Raw genomic sequence first — 18,301 nt, forward strand, 5'->3', positions numbered from 1 at the left:
TTAATTTTTAAATATATTATTTAAAAATTATCTAAAATATAAATTTAATTGAATAATTATATAATTTTATCATTTTTATTTATGTGATCAAACATTTTCTTATAAACATTTTAAACTTTAAAGTGTACTAGAATATTCAAATCAATAGTAATTTATAGACATATGACACGTTTTGAAAAATTACAAAATAAAACTTAGTTCAATGATTATTTGTTAATAAAACTGTTTTTGCGTATAATCAAATGTTTTTGAGCATTCTACTAATTTACTATTGGTGATTAAACTGAAAGAATTAAGATAATTTATTTTCTTTGAATTTTTTACAAACGTATTTCTGTATGAAAAATTACTTAAAAAATACGAACATATTTTTTATATTATATTAAATATCGGGTGTTACTTTATTAATTGTTCTAATAAAGTAAGTAAATCGAATTTATACAAATGACAAATCAACCCAATAATAATGCAAAATGATAAAAAGGAAGCAGCAAGTCCATGTAGTGGTTGAAAATTATTTAAAGAATGAAAGTAAAAATGGTGTTGTTTTCATATATTGTTGCATGAAATATAATCTATAAATGTGAATCTGCAAATCTCAATACCATGCAAAATGCAAGTTATATTTTGAGTGCACCTAAAAATAGTAGAGTTACATGCAGGTTTTAAAATACAATATGCGTTTAGTAGAAAAGTAGGTTGAAGCCTCGAAACGTATCCTACTCCTTGTATGTAGACAATGACTGAACGTGTTAATCACTTGGAACTCCTAAAATGCAAGTTACGTTTGGCAGTAGTCAGGAGCAAAACGCAAGTTGCGTTTGGCAGCTCCTAGGTTGCATGAACGCCATGTGTTTGAAGAGAGCGGTGATAGAGTCTATAAAATCGAAACTAAAGGCAAAACACAAGAAGCAAAGGTAGAAGAGGTGAGACGGATAGAGTTTATACAACCGAAACTAAAAAACAAAATGCAGGAAGCAAAGGTATAAGAGGTGAAAGAATTGCTGGGATTTTAAGTTGCAAGGTTCTACTGAAATTTGTTGTGAAGAAGAAAAAGAATAGAAAATTTAGATTAAATATTATAAAACAAAAAATTATTCATAATTTTACTAAACCTAAAAAATACATTATTAAATACTTAGATTATTCTCAATTGGTAAGTAATTTTTTTAATATTTAAAAATATATATATGTATATATTCGAATATTGTTTATTGTGTATTATAATACGTAATTTTATTATTATTATCGTTATTATTAACAGTATTATTAGGGTTTATTATTGCTACTGTAATTATACTATATACTACTACTACTACTACTATTATTATTATTATTATTATTATTATTATTATTATTATTATTATTATTATTATTATTATTATACTGTTTAATAAATTATCGTTATCTCGTTTTTATTAATCATTATAAATATATAAATAAATGTTATTATTAACATTTTAAGAACATAGTATTATTTGAAAAAAATGCCACTGTTCATGAACATTATTATTATTATTATTATTATTATTATTATTATTATTATTATTATTATTATTATTATTATTATTATTATTATTATTATTATTATTATTATTATTTATCGTTAATTTTTTCACAGGTTATCAGGAATTTGTTGTCTAGAAAATTATATTTGTCAGAGACTTTTAACGAAGTAGCCGCAGCTTCATTAGTACTGACTGGGTTTCAACACGTTTCACGAATAGGCGAGTTGAGAGGTCATTCTGCACTACTAAGTGCTTTGGTCGAAAGATGGAGGCTAGAGACCCATACATTTTCATCTTTCGGTTGGTGAGGTGACAATGACGCTGAAAGATGTTTCATATATTTTTGGTCTCCCGGTTAATGGGGAGCCCATTACTGGTAGATCAGACAGCAGTCATCAGTTTTTGGTGGAGAACTGCATCACGTGTTTTGGTCAGGAGTCTGGTCCGCAGGATCACGTATTGAGTAAGGTTAGTATACCCTGGGTCCGGCGGTGCAGAGATACCGAGCCGTGTGACACGCAGGAGTTTATTGAGCGTTACGTCCGAGCGCACATTTTCTACGTGCTCGGAACGGTTGTGTTTCCGAATAAGTCGACCACTTCATTGAACTCGAAGTTTCTACTGCTACTTCGGGATTTCCACCGGATTTCAGCATACAGTTGGGGGCAGCCAGTCTGACACACCTATACAGATCGTTGTGTCGTGCATCACAATACAACTGCAAAGAGATGGATGGCCCACTTATACTGCTTTTTGTTAGGTTGAGTCATTGACGCCGACATACAAGATATATATGGCGGCCTACTGCGCATTTTAGGCGAGCACTCGACGACATGGGATTTAATGATGTAAGTTGTAACCATTAATGTCCAATATTTTTATTTAGAAGAATAATTTTTCTAATCGGCCTCTTGGTAACTAATGTGCAGTTTATATGGCGGCCATATATGGGAGTGGGGGTTCTGGATGTCCTCGCTCCCCACTTGGTTATCTGCTCCACCCAGTCACCGCTAGTGTCATTCGAGTGCATAGAATGGCACCCGACAGGCCGAGTTAGATGACAGTTCGGGATGCAATAACTTCCACCAGGCCCGGCGTTCGACCTTGGTCGTGAATTTTGATCATTGCAAGCGGTTGACAGGAGCGCAGAACCATGACTGGGGAGAGATTTACAGTCAATGGGTTAACAAGTGGAGATTTGACCGCTATAACACATTGCAGTTAGGCGAGGAGATTATTGACTTCCATCCTCTCCCAGTGTACTACGAGTGGTACACACAGCAGTATGGGATGCACCTGCGACTGTCAGATAGAGTTGCAGGTGAAGAGGTTGGCGCCGATGAACCACAGCAGCAACAGGAAGAACCAGCTAACCCTCAGGAGCAAGTCCCGCCTCATGAGCAGCAGAACAAGTATTATTATTAATTACTAGTATTATGATAATTATTATCAATTTTTAGGGTTATAAATTATTATCAGTAATTACTATTAATTGTATTTAATTGTTAATTAGGTGCCGGCATATGAGCACCAGGTTTAGGATCCGGCATATGCCCAGCAGTTTCAGGATCCGGCATATGCCCAGGAGTGACTGGCATATCAGCAGCAGGCACCATATATACCAGAACCACAGCCTCCTCAGGCACCTGAGCCCTACATACCACAGCTGGTAATTCCAGCCGAGGATCACTTTAGTCCGTTGGGTGGATCTGACACCATCAGCTTCTCTCAGGTCTTGAGAGATACAGATTTTCTATTTTCGACGCCACCACAAGAAGGGCCTGCTACATCTCAGCATTCTGGTGGTCGTCGCGCCACTTCAGGTCATGCCAGTGACTTCGACTTTGATCAGTTGACAGGTCATGTAGATCCGTCCGGTCCTTCCGCACCACCACGCGGCCAGTTGTTTGGTTTGAACGAGTACCCATAGCAGGAAGAGGGAGACTTGGGATACGACTTGCAGCACTGGTATGATCTTGGTGGAGCGAGTGCTCTAGGGATGAGTGGCTCCAGTTTCTATGACACTAGTGGTGCGAGCATGACAAATTTCGATGGTCCTAACGTTGGTAGTGGGCTGGATGCCGGTGTGTCTCAGGGTCGTTCGTATAACTTACGGACACAGACTGTACCTCCGAACAAATACACCCCATCCTTGTATTCGAAGAAGGCGCCGAGGAAGTAGTCAGTTGCAGTTGATCTTGTATTCAGCATTGTATTCAGATTTGTATTCAGTATCGTATCTTTTATTTAGATGATTCTGTTCAGTATTATTATTATTATGACATATTTAGCTTTGTTCTCGTATAACTCTGTTTGGATCGAAATGTTTGTTCTCTAAAAAAATAAATAACGAGGTTAAAAAGTTTATTTATTATAAATTGTTAACTAGGTTAAAGTAAATGACGAGGTTAGAAAAAAGGTAACATATAATTGTGAAGTACGTTATAACAAAGTTACATTGAAAAGCTTAACCACTAATGATCTCCAGCGGAGCTTGGACCTGCGCGTTGAGGACATCGACTGCGGCTATGTCCCTCGCGTCCACATATAGTGCACCAGCGAGGACCACGCATATCCCGCGAATCCATCTCATTCAAGTATCGGGTTGACTTTGGTCTTCCTTTTGTCGCGCGCCTCAATGTCCAGTTGGCGATCACCTTCGCTCCTTTGTATCTATCCCACGTAGATGGGTTACCCATCGGAACAAACTCGCCTCTGTACACCTTGCAAATTTCAGACATCTTGTACACATCGTGCACGTACACTTGCCAATTAAGATGCTGGTTGACGCAACTTGCAAGCACGTGGCGACATGGAAGTCGCTCGACCTGGAAATGGCCACAATCGCAGTGTCGTTGCGCAAGGTTAACGGTGTAAATGGTATCATCTTGTATTTCGCGAACCTCAAACATCTCGTTGCGCCAGTCAAACCGGTTGACCACAATGTTTCCTAAACATCGGAAGCTTTCTTCAACTCTCTTCGTTGCAAATTCTGAATACATAAATCCGTTGCGGAGATGCTCATGAGCCTCGGTACTCTTCCGAGTGAACAACTCATTCAGCCGATAGAAAGTTGATCAGACAAGGGCAGTCACAGGAAGGTTACGTGCACCCTTCAGGACAGAATTTATGCACTCTACCAAGTTTGTCGTCATATGTCCCCAACAATGACCACCATCGAATGCCAACACTCAACTCTCAACACCGATCTCATCGCACCATTGAGTATATGCTTCACCCCACTCTTTAAACCCTTAGTAGTTTTTGTTGTACTCCTGCTCCGTCCTAGAATAGCCTGTTGAACAAACCATTTAATCATAAGCAAATGCCACAAATTTACTATGAATAGAACCATAACAGTGAGTTGAAATACCTATGTTCACCACGAGTTTATGCAAATTTGGAGCCTTGAACCTCCTTAAGAAGTTGGACCCGATGTGCCTGATGCAGTACATGTGCCACGCCCTTGGTGGTGACCATGCACCGTTACTGCGAACTATTATTGCAGCGTCGATGGAGGTATGGCGGTCAGAAATAATACCCACACCATCAATGGTGATAACATATCTCCGCAAATTGATTAGGAAAAACTCCCATGCGTCTGCTGTCTCGCCCTCGACAATCGCAAATGCAATAGGCACAATGTTTTGATTCCTATCTTTTGTAACCGTTACCAGAAGTGCACCTTTATATTTTTCATACAGGTGCGTGCCATCAACCTGCACCAGTGGCTTGCAGTGTCTGAATGCTACAATACATGGATAGAAGCTCCAAAAAATGCGGTGCAGAACTCTTACACGTTGAACCTCCTCACTCTCACGGTAAACAGTGAATGCTTTAATTTGAACACAAGACCGTTGCATCTTCACTGTCATTGCTTTCAACCATACTGGCAGAGTATGGTAAGAACCTTCCCAATCACCGAAAACTTTTGTGACATCTTTCTGCTTTGCTAACCAAGCCTTGCGGTAACTCACAGCGTAGTTGAACCTACCTTGAACTTCTAAAATAACAGACTTCACCTTTATCGAGGGTTCTACTTCGACCAATGGCCTAATGGCATCTGCAATTGTCTTTGAGTCCAACTTGGCATGATCTTGTGAAATCGTGCCTATGGTGCACGTGTGCTTGCCATTGTATCTCCTAATCTTCCAACAAACTTTTTTTCGAATCAAGCTAGCTCGGATAAGCCAGTCGCACCCTGCACCATACCCCTTTCATTTCGCATAGAATGTCTGCGGCTTAGACTCATACACAGTGTAATCAACTCCTCTAGAGATGGTGTAATTTTTTATTACAGATATTACTGACTCTGTCGAACCAAATTCTATTCCGACACTAAACTCGCCATCTTCTGCCGCAACATTACCTTCACCTACAACATGCGCACCACCATCAGTCAGACAAGGCAAATAAAATAAGCACTTAGGAAACTTGAGTTAATAATCATAACATACCCGTATTCGCATACTCAGGAAATTATGGGGCATGCATGGCTTCGAGATCTAAAGTCCGCATAAAAGACAGAACACCAAACGGGTGTTGGCTTACAATCGCATTTGCTTCATTTTGCACTGCCGGATTGCTTGCCAAGTCTCCGTCATCGTTTTCGTCATCAACTTCATAGTTAGCTTCGAATTCCTCTTTGTTGTCATTATTATCTTCTTCCCAATCTATATCCCCAAGCTCATTAACATTGAACTCATCGCCGACCGTACCCATCCCCGATAGGGATAGCAGTGGGGCAGATTTTTACCCTACCCGACCCCGCCCCTACCCGCGGGTAGTAGGATACTCTACCCTAACTCGCCCCCACGGGTACCTGTCCCGCCCCTACCCGCCCCTATAAAAAGTAAATGACATTTTAAATTTTACACATTCATATATAAATCAAGATACAAACTTAAAATTTATAACTGAATTAACAAACCTACATTTTAAATTTTACACATTATTGCTTTGTGTATCTTCTCTAGCATTGCTAGCCATAAAATTACCTTAACAAACCTACATTGAAAATACAAAGCATATAAACTAGAGATATATAAGTATGGAGAATGAATCACAATAATAAAGTAACAAATTCTTGTCCACAAATAAATGTCACTGGGAAAGCATGCTTTATATTATGACAAATCTAATATAGGTAAAATTAGTAATAACACAAGGGTGACAAGCAGAATTTCAATATCTAATTTCAATTCCCATCACTTGCTCAAACACAAGAAAGAAAGCAACACTCAACATAGCTTGATATCTAATTCACTCAACATATACTGTATTAATAAATATAATTAAACAGAATCTAGAGAAGCTGAAGAATCTGATGAATCCAGGTTCAAGTACACAAGTCCAAGAATCAACAGGGAAATAGAATTAGAGTACAATAATAAGATAAGAGAGAGCAGCTTTTGAGAGCAAAAGAATGAAATATGGATCCTCCTGAAAAAAACAAATAAAAGGAAATATGAACAAGAGGAAACAATTAAAAAAACACAAAACAAAATTTAAGAATTTGCAAACTGAATCATGTTCACATCACCTAGTCCAACACAAGTCTCTCTTTTCCAACAATTCTAACAAGATCTTTTAGTCTTTTGAGATCCATTTGACCATTGTTGAACACATACTATAAAGAGAGAAATCAATTAAACACAACATGACTAAATTATTTCCATTGAAAAATAACACATAAGTGGCATTCTTGAATAACATAATTGGTTGAGAGAGTTAATACAAATGCTTTCTCAATGGATGAAAGTTAATGGCAATTAAAAGGTGAAAAAAACTCAAAGAAGAACTTACGGATGTGACAAAGACGTGGCTTGCTCCTTCCTCGATGTAACTCAAATAATTGTCCGAATTTATTCCCCCTCCAACTTGCAAACCACCTAAATTTTACCAGTCCTCCACATTTAAGTTCAGCAGAGGAAAAATCTGTATAAGTTTTAAACATTTCATCAACCATAAAGGACAATGAAAATGCTAACATAACTTGTATATTGCTAAGACTCATGTTTCAACTTTCAACAACATCATTCTCAATAACAATTAAGAACACAAAATTTTAGTAAATATGTTCCTTTAGAAAACACAAATGCCACTAATCAGTGGCAGCATTTAGAAAACTATACTGGGATAAGCATGCAATGCTTCAAGTGCAGCAACTTTGCTCAAAGGATCCGCATCGAGCATGATCGCATGGCCACCGGTAAGCCCATCTTGTTTGTAAAGAATAGCATACTCAGCTAAAACATTAAAAATCAAGGACGAATATGTTTGTTATCAAATTGGAAGTTTAATTAATATAAAAAATACAAGAAGAATATATGACTTCAAAGTATTCTGCACATGTTGAATATATGACTTCAAAGGAATAAAAAAGAAGAATAATACTCTAATTCACTCAATAAAACCACACATTAACCCAGCATGAATTAATGGTTATAATGCAGTGTGAATCAAGGATGAATTCATCAAGGCTGTGTTTAGTAACTAAAATAGGACACAAATATAAAGATTCAGAGATAGAAAAATGTCTTTCCTTCGTATTCAATTTTTAGTACAGAAAATAAAGGAAGTTTAAGATCTCAATTTTCTCCAAACAGTGTTTATTCTTTTGAACAGTTAATCCTGTGACAAAATCGGTCCCATAAACTAAAATTGTTCCTGCAAATGAACATACATGTGATGCTAGATCTGAACAGAAACATAGTTACATAACCTCACTAAGATATGACAATATTAATGCACTCAAGCTTTAAGATATGGCAGCAGAGAGAGCATGAGATAGAGAAAGGGGCAACTTACCATTTACTATAGGAGGAATACGGCGACAAAGAGGGCAGCGCAGAGGTTTGGTAGCGCAGGACGGCAGCGCAGTGACACAGCAAGGGGTTCACTGTTCAGCAAATGAAGACTCGGCGAGGGCTCGGAGGATGGTAGCGTCGCGGTGGTGAGAGGCTCGGCGGGAGAGGAAGAGGGTTGCGGCTGAAGAGGAAGAGGAAGTGGGCGAAGGGCTCGGAGGAAGGTGGCATCGCGGCAGTGATTGGCTCGGCGGGAAAGGAAGAGGGTTGCGGCTGAAGAGGAAGAGGAAGTGAGCGAGGGGCTCGGAGGAAGGTAGCGTTGCGGCGGTGATTGGCTCGGCGGGAGAGGAAGTGGGTTGCGGCTAAAGAAGAAGAGGTGATGGGTGAACTTTCTCTGTTAGGGTTGGGGGAATGGGGGCACAAAGCCTCAAACCTGAAGGAGACAAGGAGTGAAGCTGTTAGGGTTGCGGCTGTGAGAACTGAGAAAGAGAAACCCTAAAATTGAAATTGTGTATATATACTATGCACTCCGGGGCGGGTTGGGGCGGGTTTACCCTAACTCCGACCTCGCCCCGCTCCGCTCAACCACCCGCCCCGACCAAAACCCGCCCCGAGGGTACTCCTGCCACCCCTAATCCCCGACTGCTGTTCAAACTCAATGTACAGCTCTATCATTGGCACGTGAGATTGGGTTTGTTGATAAACATACAACATCTGTTGCATACTGGCATTGTCAGTGATGGGCATTATTTGAAACTGTATTAACCCACCAAATACTTGTACAGGACTTCTGTATAAAAGATTGCTCACCATTTTCAAAATGTGGCTTTGAATGTTATTACAAAGACCATTTTGCAACTCCACAAAACTCATGGTACATGGAATAGCAAATGACAACAAACATTCACAAACAAAAGTCACTCCTTCATGTGTGTTTGGTATAACCTCACCGTTATAATATACTTGCAAATTTGTAATACCTTTCATAACTTCAGCCTCAACTAGCTCTATTTTTTTGACACAGTTATCTGCCAAAAAAGCACACCACTAAGGACTTTATGTAAGAAAAAGTAAAAAGGAGAAGTGAAGATGAAGATGAATGAAACTGGACTTCGTATTTATAGACAAAGCTGTGAATTTAAATATTATTTTGTGTACAAAACGTAATCTGCGTTTTGGGACTTCCAAAAAATTTTTTCTAACACTAACAAAACGCAACCTGCGTTTTGTGGGCTTCAAAAAATTTTAAATTTTCTGGTTTAAAAAACACAACCTGAGTTTAGTCTAAAAAAAATTAAAATGCCAAAACGTAACCTACGTTTTGTGAATTTTAAAATAAAAAAAAACTAGTACAAAACACAATTTGTATTTTATATCTGACCCATAGCAGTACAAATTTTTTGATTCCCTCCATTTCATAGTATTACACGTTTTAACATTGTCCATAACAAAAAAAAAACAGTCCCATGTGGCATTACAAAGAGAAGCAGCACCATAATTCAGTTAAGTAGTTCATCAAAACTCATTGACTTTCATTGTTTTTCGCTCAATCTAGTACGATGGCGTCATGAATTAGTCTCCAAGTCCAAAGTGACCTGGCCGCCTCACCCACTGAACAAGTGTGAAGTGTCCACCACCCATGCTAACCAAATAATTGGTCTGAATACTAGACTTAGGTAAACCATCAAATGTACCATTTTTTGAATGAAATGCATTCAAGAGACTACTAAATATATTTTGGCAACCTAACATACACTTGCTTCACCAGCTGGCACATGCATGTATTTTTATATATAGCTTAATTTCTTCAACTTTGAAAGTTTATAGGATTATTCTCTAAGCACCAATTTAATATCCCTTGTGAGTAGTGTGTGTTCAGTTCCATGACAAAGAGCAAGAGAGTCCTCATCTCTCTTATCCTGAGGCTGCTGGCCTTTGGGGCAACTGTGGCAGCAGTGGTGGTTATGGTGACAAGCCATGACTCTGCTCAGGTCCTCAACCTAACCTTCACTGCAAAATATAGCAACGAACCTGCTTTCAAGTGAGGATTTTTTTGCTCTAAATGCGTCATCAACATAAGCATTTCAATGTGACTTAATTATGAGCCCTGCATATTTTGTTTATTAATGGTTATTGCTGTCTAGGTACTTTGTGATAGCAGAAGGCATAGCAAGTGCATACAGCCTCATTGTTCTCTTCACATATTCCCAAAATTCACTTAGGCGTTTGCTTCTCATCTTAGATTTGGTAATCAAAACCAACCATAAATCATTATTTGTGAAATAATATTTAATTTGGTCCGTGAACTTGTCTTGGAGTCTCAGTTTAGTTTCTGAAATTTCAATTGTCTCTATTTAGTCCCTAAACATTGCGAATGTGACTCATGTTAGTATCGGAAATAATTTTCTACGCACACACAACCGACACTAATGTGGATAGAGAGATACCACGTTAAACTCTGTAAAACGACGTCATTTTTGTTTTGGCATTCAAATAGCTGAAAAACATTATAAATTGTGTTTATTGAAACTTTTTCTTTTAAAACAAGTGATTCGACATTGTTTTTGAACTATTTGAACACCAAAACCAAAACACATCATTTTACAAGTACCAGTGTGGTATCTAACTGTCTATATTAGATTCCATTAACATTTGTGTGTCAAAATTTGTCCCCATAACTAATGTGAATCATATTTGCAAATTTTAAAAACTAAATAGAGACAATGAAATTTTAAGGACTAGATTAAAATTTATATAAAAATTGAAAGACTAAATTGAATATTAACTTTATTATTTGTCTAACCATTTTCTGTCTCCCTTTGCACCATATATTGTGTTATCTTATTAGAACTAGAAAGAAATGTTTTGTATGTCAAAATTTTGGGAATATTGTTGGATCAGGTGATAGCAATGTTACTGTCTTCGAGCATTTCAGCAGCAGTGGCAATAGCTCATGTGGGGAAGAAAGGCAACAATCATGCAGGGTGGCTACCTATCTGTGGACAAGTTCCTAAATTTTGTGACCATGTCAGTGGAGCTCTCGTTGCCGGTTTTATTGCAGCTATATTGTACTTATTAATCGTGTTATCTTCTATGCACTTTATACTTAACCCTCTCTTCCTGTAAAACTATCCCTTTCACGGGAAAATGTTAGGTCAACAAAAAAATTACAAGTTGATAATGCTGTTTCAAATATCTATCATTATGAAATTATAATATTCGTTCATATTTAATATTATTCATTAAATCTTATCAAGTAATTGTTTAGAATTTTATATATTTATTAGGATTTTTTTTTAAATCTAAAGTCCTTTCTTAGCCTTAGTAATAAAATGAATAGTCCCCTATGTATTTAGTAACTAAAAAAGAAAGAGAAGAAATTAAAAAAAAAAAACATACAAAAACGCACTTTATATAGTTTGTAATGACAAAATTGTGATGGAAGCGAAGCACAAAATCCAAATCGCAGAATGCCCGCCAAAATCTGCAGAGTACGAAGCACTGCTACGCGCGGGGCCGCGTCTGAAACCTCTCCGGCAAGTCCATGCTCACCTCATCGTCACCGGCTGCCACCGTAGCCGAGCCCTCCTCACCAAGCTCCTCACTTTATCTTGCGCCGCCGGTTCCATTGCCTACACTCGTCGCCTCCTAACCACCGTCCACGACCCAGATTCTTTCCTCTTCAATTCCCTCATCAAGGCTTCCTCCAAGTTCCGTTTCTCCCTTGACGCCGTCATCTTCTACCGCCTCATGCTGCTCTCCCACGTTCTACCTTCTACTTATACCTTCACCTCTGTCGTCAAGGCCTGCGCCGATCTTTCTGCCCTGAGACTCGGTAGGGTTGTTCATTCCCATGTTTTGGCTTGTGGGTATGGCTCAGATTCGTTCGTGCAGGCAGCAATTGTTGCGTTCTATTCGAAATGTGGTGCATTGGGTGTTGCAAGGAGAGTGTTCGACGAAATGCCTCAGAGAAGTGTTGTTGCCTGGAACTCGATGATTTCGGGATATGAGCAGAATGGGGCTGCCAATGAAGCCTTGGTGATGTTTAGGAAGATGCGTGAGTGTGGGGTTGATCCTGATTCCGCGACTTTCGTTGGTGTTTTATCTGCTTGCTCTCAACTAGGTTCACTTGAACTGGGGTGCTGGGTGCATGATTATATTGTTAACAATGGGGTTCGTGTGAATGTGGTTCTTGCTACCTCGTTGATAAACATGTTCTCGCGGTGTGGTGATGTGACGAGAGCACGTGCTGTGTTTGATTCAATGAATGAGGGGAATGTTATTGCTTGGACAGCTATGATATCTGGGTATGGCATGCATGGTTATGGTATTCAAGCAATGGAGATTTTTCACAGGATGAAAGCATGTCATTTGGTTCCAAACAGGGTCACTTTTGTTGCTGTCTTATCTGCATGTGCTCATGCAGGCCTTGTAGATGAAGGTCGCCGAGCATTCACAAGCATGAGACAAGAGTATGGTCTTGTTCCAGGGATAGAACACCATGTTTGTATGGTTGACATGCTTGGGAGAGCTGGTTTGCTTAGTGAAGCGTACCAGTTCATCAAGGAACTTAGTCTTGAGGAGCTTGTTCCCGCTGTTTGGACCGCGATGCTTGGGGCTTGCAAGATGCATAAAAATTTTGATCTTGGTGTGGAAACAGCTGAACATCTCATCTCACTGGAGCCAGAGAACCCTGGCCATTATGTATTGCTTTCTAACATGTATGCATTGGCAGGAAGGATGGATAGAGTGGAATCAGTTCGAAATGTTATGATCCAAAGAGGCCTTAAGAAGCAAGTAGGCTATAGTACCATTGATGTCAACAACAAAGGCTTTCTTTTTAGTATGGGTGATAAGTCCCACCCTGAGACCAATGAAATTTATCAGTATCTTGATGAATTAATGTGGAGGTGCAAGGAAGCGGGTTACGCACCTGTTCCTGAATCCGCGATGCATGAGTTGGAAGAAGAAGAGAGGGAGTATGCCCTCAGATACCATAGTGAGAAGCTTGCCGTGGCATTTGGGCTGATGAAAAGTAGCCATGGAAAGACTTTAAGGATCGTTAAGAACCTTAGGATATGTGAAGACTGTCATTCAGCAATTAAGTTCATCTCTGTTGTAACAAATAGAGAGATAATCATTCGGGACAAGCTTCGTTTCCATCATTTTAGAGAAGGCTCGTGCTCTTGTTTAGATTATTGGTGATAGGATTTAAGTCTGCATGATCTTACTGATAGGGGATTCTTTTGAGAACACTCTCTATGAGAATAATAGTGTTTTCAAGACACATATAACCAAACTATGTATCAGAAGTAATATAACATGACATGCAAATAGATTACAAGGTCCTATCTATATTATATAGCTCACCCAATAAAACTGTATGGTTCTGATCAGCAGCAAATACTAGTGCTGCCTCACCCAGTTTAAGGATTTTTTTGTGTTTCATATGTGGATTGAAGGGAGAAAGCCTTATCTTGTACTTGTGTCCAGGCAGGGTTTATTGCAAACTTTGCTCTGAAACCTTTGAAGAGGAGAAATTAAAGAAATTTTGCTTTATTTTGCCAGAAATGAAGGTAAAGGCTTGGGAATGCCTAAGAAACTCGGCTGCTACTTTTGCACACATAAAGATGTTACGACAGTTATATCTTTGGCACTCAACATTGATATTTGTAAAAACTGGTATTTAAAATTCTGGCTGCACAATTTAATACTCATCAAGAAGTAGAGTTTTGAGGTGAATTCAGTGAAATTTCATCCTCTTTAATTGATTTTTTTATTGAATTACAAAAAATAAAAAGAACAAAATTGAAAATACAAAATAGGAAGTTGTTGAGTTCTATCAACTCTTTTATGTTCTGGGCATAAGGAGCCTTTTTGCCTCTATTTATGTTTAGCTAATTTTCTCTAGTTTCATCAAATCCAGCACAATCAAATCTATATTCACAATTATCACAATAATCGGTAATAATTTATATTTATATTTACTGATATTTTATACATAAAAAATATATAATTTATATCTATGTTTATTTTGCACATATAAATCAATATAATTTACACGCATATTTTTTAAAGTGTGTATACATAAATTATTAAATTTATTTGTTAAAGACAATTTAATATTTATACAGATCAAATAATTATAAAAAATACTAAAAATTATTATCTCTAAGAATTTCTCTTTTAATTTCAATCTTTTAATCACTTTTAAAGAAATAAGAATTTTTTTTTTTATATTAAGAACTATCAATGTATCTAATCTAATCCTTCAAAAGATTAAGGGTTGTGTAAATTTTAATGTTTATTTGTCTGACAAAATCTTAAATTCAAACGTCGTCGTTTTTGCAAGGAGAAACAAAACGTTAAAAGCAACAAATCCTAGGATAGACACCTTCTCCGCGTCCGTTCGCCACCTTCACCTCCGGCGGCGCTCCTAGTATCGCTAGCTTAGCCTCTGCCTTCTTTGTTGTTCTGCTGCTGGTGCTTCTTCACTTCTTCCGCCAATCTGATTTTGTGCTTCCTATCTCCCTCTCATTCGACGGCGACGCCGTCTTCATTCTCCCCTCCGTCTCACTCGCTAGGTCTTGTTCTGCTTCCCTTACAGCCCTTCTGGTCTCGTGCTACCGTTGGTCGCCGCTCGCTCCATTAAGGTTCGTTTTTCTAGCGATATATTTTGTGATTTTCTTGTGTTAGCTACTTGATTTCCAGGGTTTGGTTCATGTTAAACTGATTCATGAAATAATTATTGAATTTTCTTGTTAAATTTGCATGATTCATGATTTTTGTGATGTGTTGCTAAGTTGTGGCTGTCAAATACGCAAATTGTGCAGTCTATTTACTTGTAAAATCTGTCCAAGAATGCAAGAACTGTAAGAGGAAGAGGAAGGCCTTGTTACAGTTAGAACTAGTGGTCCTAGTGGCTCTGGAGAATTAAGGTATTGATATATTCTTGTTGTTTTGGTTTCATCTTAATTGTTGACTTCTTTTTTCAATTTCATGGTTCCAATGTTGCTTGTAGATTTCAATAACTTGATGACGAATCGTATTTTTCTTTTGGTAAAACGTTATATACATCTTATGGAAACATTTGAGCAATATCTAATCAATTTACTATGGATAGATATACACAGCTGTTATAGTTAGTTCTTAAAAGCAGTTAGACTCTTGAGATAGCCATGTATAACATTCAGGGTAAGTTGCTGAAGCTATAAACAATTTTTTTTCGGTGTCTAGAAACTATAAACATTGTTTGATAAGCCTTAAATGACTCTGAACTTTTAAAGTTAACAAAGGGTATAAATACCTCTTCTTTTACTTTGGTAGTTTCTTACCTTGTAATGTTTTTGCTTTATTTGGTTTCTAAGAGAGAAATTCTTCCTTCATTTTAAAGGCTTATCCATTTGATTGTATCATCACCAAGAATGCCAATGACCCAAAATACAATTTTGAGGAACTGATTCTTGGATAGAAGTTAGTACATAACAAGTTGTTTCTAACTTTTTGAGGTCATGGGGTTATATTAGCAGAGCATCACCAATTCATAAAGATTAAATGATATAGATCCTTGTACCCAGTTTTTATGGTTCAAAAGTGAAGCCGGGGTAACACCAATGTGGATGGCGACTCAAATCCTCATATTGAAACGCTTCCCAATAATCACGAAACCTCTGTTTCTCTCCTTCTCATATTCTTCATCCTCCGAGGATGTGGTAGAAACCGCCATATGCATCCTCACCCACAACCGCTCCAAATCCCGTTGGACCACCCTCCACTCCCTTTACCCCAACGGCTTTAGCCCCATCCAGTTTTCCAAAATTGCCCTCGGCATAAAGAACAAACCCCACCTCGCCCTCCATTTTTTCCAATGGACCAAATCCAAATGCCTTTGCAACCACAACCTTCACTCTTACTCCACCATCATCCACCTTCTCGCACGTGCCCGCCTTAAAACTCATGCACAAGAAGCCATCACTCTCGCCATTCGTGCCTCCCTAAACCACGAACATTCTAGTTTAGATTCGCCACCTTTGAAGCTCTTTGAGCACCTTATCAAGACCTATCGGCTCTGTGATTCTGCCCCCTTCGTCTTCGACTTGTTGATTCGCTCTTGTTTGGAGTCCAATAAGCTTGAACCTTCGATTCAGATCGTTAGAATGTTAATGTCCCGCGGGAACATTCCCAAAGTTTGCACATTGAACAGTTTGCTTTCTAGGGTTTGCAAGCTTCAAGGTTTTGATGCTGGCCATGGGATTTATAGGGAGTTTTTTGGGTTGGTTGAGGTAAAAGACAAGATTTTGAAAAGGGGTTTTGGTTTTAGGGTATCCCCTAATGCACATACCTATAATGTATTGATGCTACGTTGTTATCAGGATGGTTTGATGGGGAAAGTTGAAGAAATTTGGAATGAGATGGGTACATCGAATTGTGCACCCAATGCATATAGCTACACTCTATTGATGGCTGCTTTTTGTGATGAAGGAAGAATGGTGGATGCTGAGAGGTTGTGGGAAGAAATGGAGAATAAAAAAATGGAACTTGATGTTGTTTGTTATAATACTATCATTGGTGGGTTTTGCAAAATTGGAGATGTTGGTAGAGCTGAGGAGTTTTTCACAAAGATGCAATTGGGTGGTATTGACAGCACTAATGCAACTTATGAGCATTTTGTTAAGGCATATTGCAGTATTGGGGATGTTGATTCAGCTGTTCTTGTATATAATGATATGTGTAGGAGGGGATTTAGGCCTTGTGCATTGATCCTTGACATGATGGTTGTGTTACTTTGTGATAAGTGTAGGGTTGACGAAGCAATTGAGTTTCTTGGGAATGCAGTTTGTAGATATGATTTGGTTCCCAAAGAGAAGAGTTATGAGGTGTTGATAAAGGGGTTGTGTTCTGAAGGGAAAATGGAAAAAGCTTTGAAGCTTCAAGCAGAGATGGTAGGAATAGGGCATCATCAACCGAATTTAGAGATATATAGTGCTTTTGTTGATGGGTACACTAGGCAAGGGAAGGATGAAATGGCAGAAAGTTTGAGGAAGGAAATGGTGCAAACACAGATGCAGAGTTTCAGAGAATAGTACTTTCTATTTTTACTCTATTGTTGAAATTTATTTGACAAATTTTTTTTATAGGTTTTGGTGGTCTTGCATGTATCTAAGTAGATTGTTATCACAATGTTGTTTAGCTATAGATGACATTTTAATTTTACATAGAAATCAAAGCTTGAGATTGAATCGAAGTGTGGTAATTATCTTATTAATATAAAAAGATAATTAAAATTCTCTCATGGGTGTTTTTGTCCTCCAAAACTTTGGATGCCTTACTCCATTCCCATGGGAGTTTTTCCCCTCCACAACTTCGCAACGGGTACCAGATATATGCAATCATGGTCTTCTTTTTATGGTTTCTGTCTTGGCAACCTTTCTTTCTAACCTTAGACTATTACCATCTTTGTAATTCTCATTTAATTCCCCTGAATAATGTAAGCTTAATTTTGGTTTTATTTTTTAGAGTTAATTTGTATATATTGCTCATTTCAATAAAAAAGCTTAGGTTAAATTACACTTACACTCCCTGTGATGAATTAGACGGCAAAGTAATTTTGATATTGGCCAAACTTGAGTGTAATACACATACATGAAGATAGGGAGGTAAAGTACTTTTGTATTGGCAATTTGAATAGAGAACAAATCGGACCAACCGATTTTTATTTTAAAGTAAAAAATTTTAAAAACACAAAATCGGACCCAACCACTTTTCTTCCAAAAGGTAAAAAAATCTCGTAAACAGAAATCGGATCCAACGATTTTGTTAAACAGTCCCCATGTTTTAGAAAAGACCACAAAAATGGCAATATACATAAAATTCACACATTCTAGTTCCATGTTAAAATTTAGCCTGAATTAGACAGTTTGATGTCATTGTAACTAACAGTTTTTTATACATGTGCTTGATAGTTGTTACATGTATATTAATGTTTAT

At 37.9% G+C, this 18,301-nt stretch overlaps 3 protein-coding genes across 3 annotated transcripts; all 3 read left to right on the forward strand.

Annotated features, from left to right (window-relative positions):
- The first annotated feature begins 10,137 nt into the window (after positions 1-10,137).
- Positions 10,138-11,566, forward strand: LOC112791472 (CASP-like protein 1C2). Its single transcript, XM_025834325.3, has 3 exons — positions 10,138-10,355; positions 10,459-10,561; positions 11,216-11,566. The coding sequence occupies exons 1-3, from the start codon at positions 10,198-10,200 to the stop codon at positions 11,438-11,440; spliced, it is 486 nt and encodes a 161-aa protein (XP_025690110.1). The 5' UTR covers positions 10,138-10,197; the 3' UTR covers positions 11,441-11,566.
- Positions 11,567-11,696: 130 nt separating this feature from the next.
- On the forward strand, positions 11,697-13,910 carry LOC112791470 (pentatricopeptide repeat-containing protein At2g33760-like). The gene has a single exon (XM_025834323.2). The coding sequence runs from the start codon at positions 11,753-11,755 to the stop codon at positions 13,517-13,519; it is 1,767 nt and encodes a 588-aa protein (XP_025690108.1). The 5' UTR covers positions 11,697-11,752; the 3' UTR covers positions 13,520-13,910.
- A 645-nt stretch (positions 13,911-14,555) lies between these two features.
- LOC112791471 (uncharacterized) lies at positions 14,556-17,822 on the forward strand. The gene is made up of 3 exons (XM_025834324.3): positions 14,556-14,967; positions 15,148-15,252; positions 15,708-17,822. The coding sequence occupies exon 3, from the start codon at positions 15,928-15,930 to the stop codon at positions 17,395-17,397; it is 1,470 nt and encodes a 489-aa protein (XP_025690109.1). The 5' UTR covers positions 14,556-14,967; positions 15,148-15,252; positions 15,708-15,927; the 3' UTR covers positions 17,398-17,822.
- Positions 17,823-18,301: the final 479 nt, after the last annotated feature.

This window comes from Arachis hypogaea, chromosome 3, assembly GCF_003086295.3.
Source record: "Arachis hypogaea cultivar Tifrunner chromosome 3, arahy.Tifrunner.gnm2.J5K5, whole genome shotgun sequence".
Classification (NCBI taxonomy): Eukaryota; Viridiplantae; Streptophyta; class Magnoliopsida; order Fabales; family Fabaceae; genus Arachis; species Arachis hypogaea.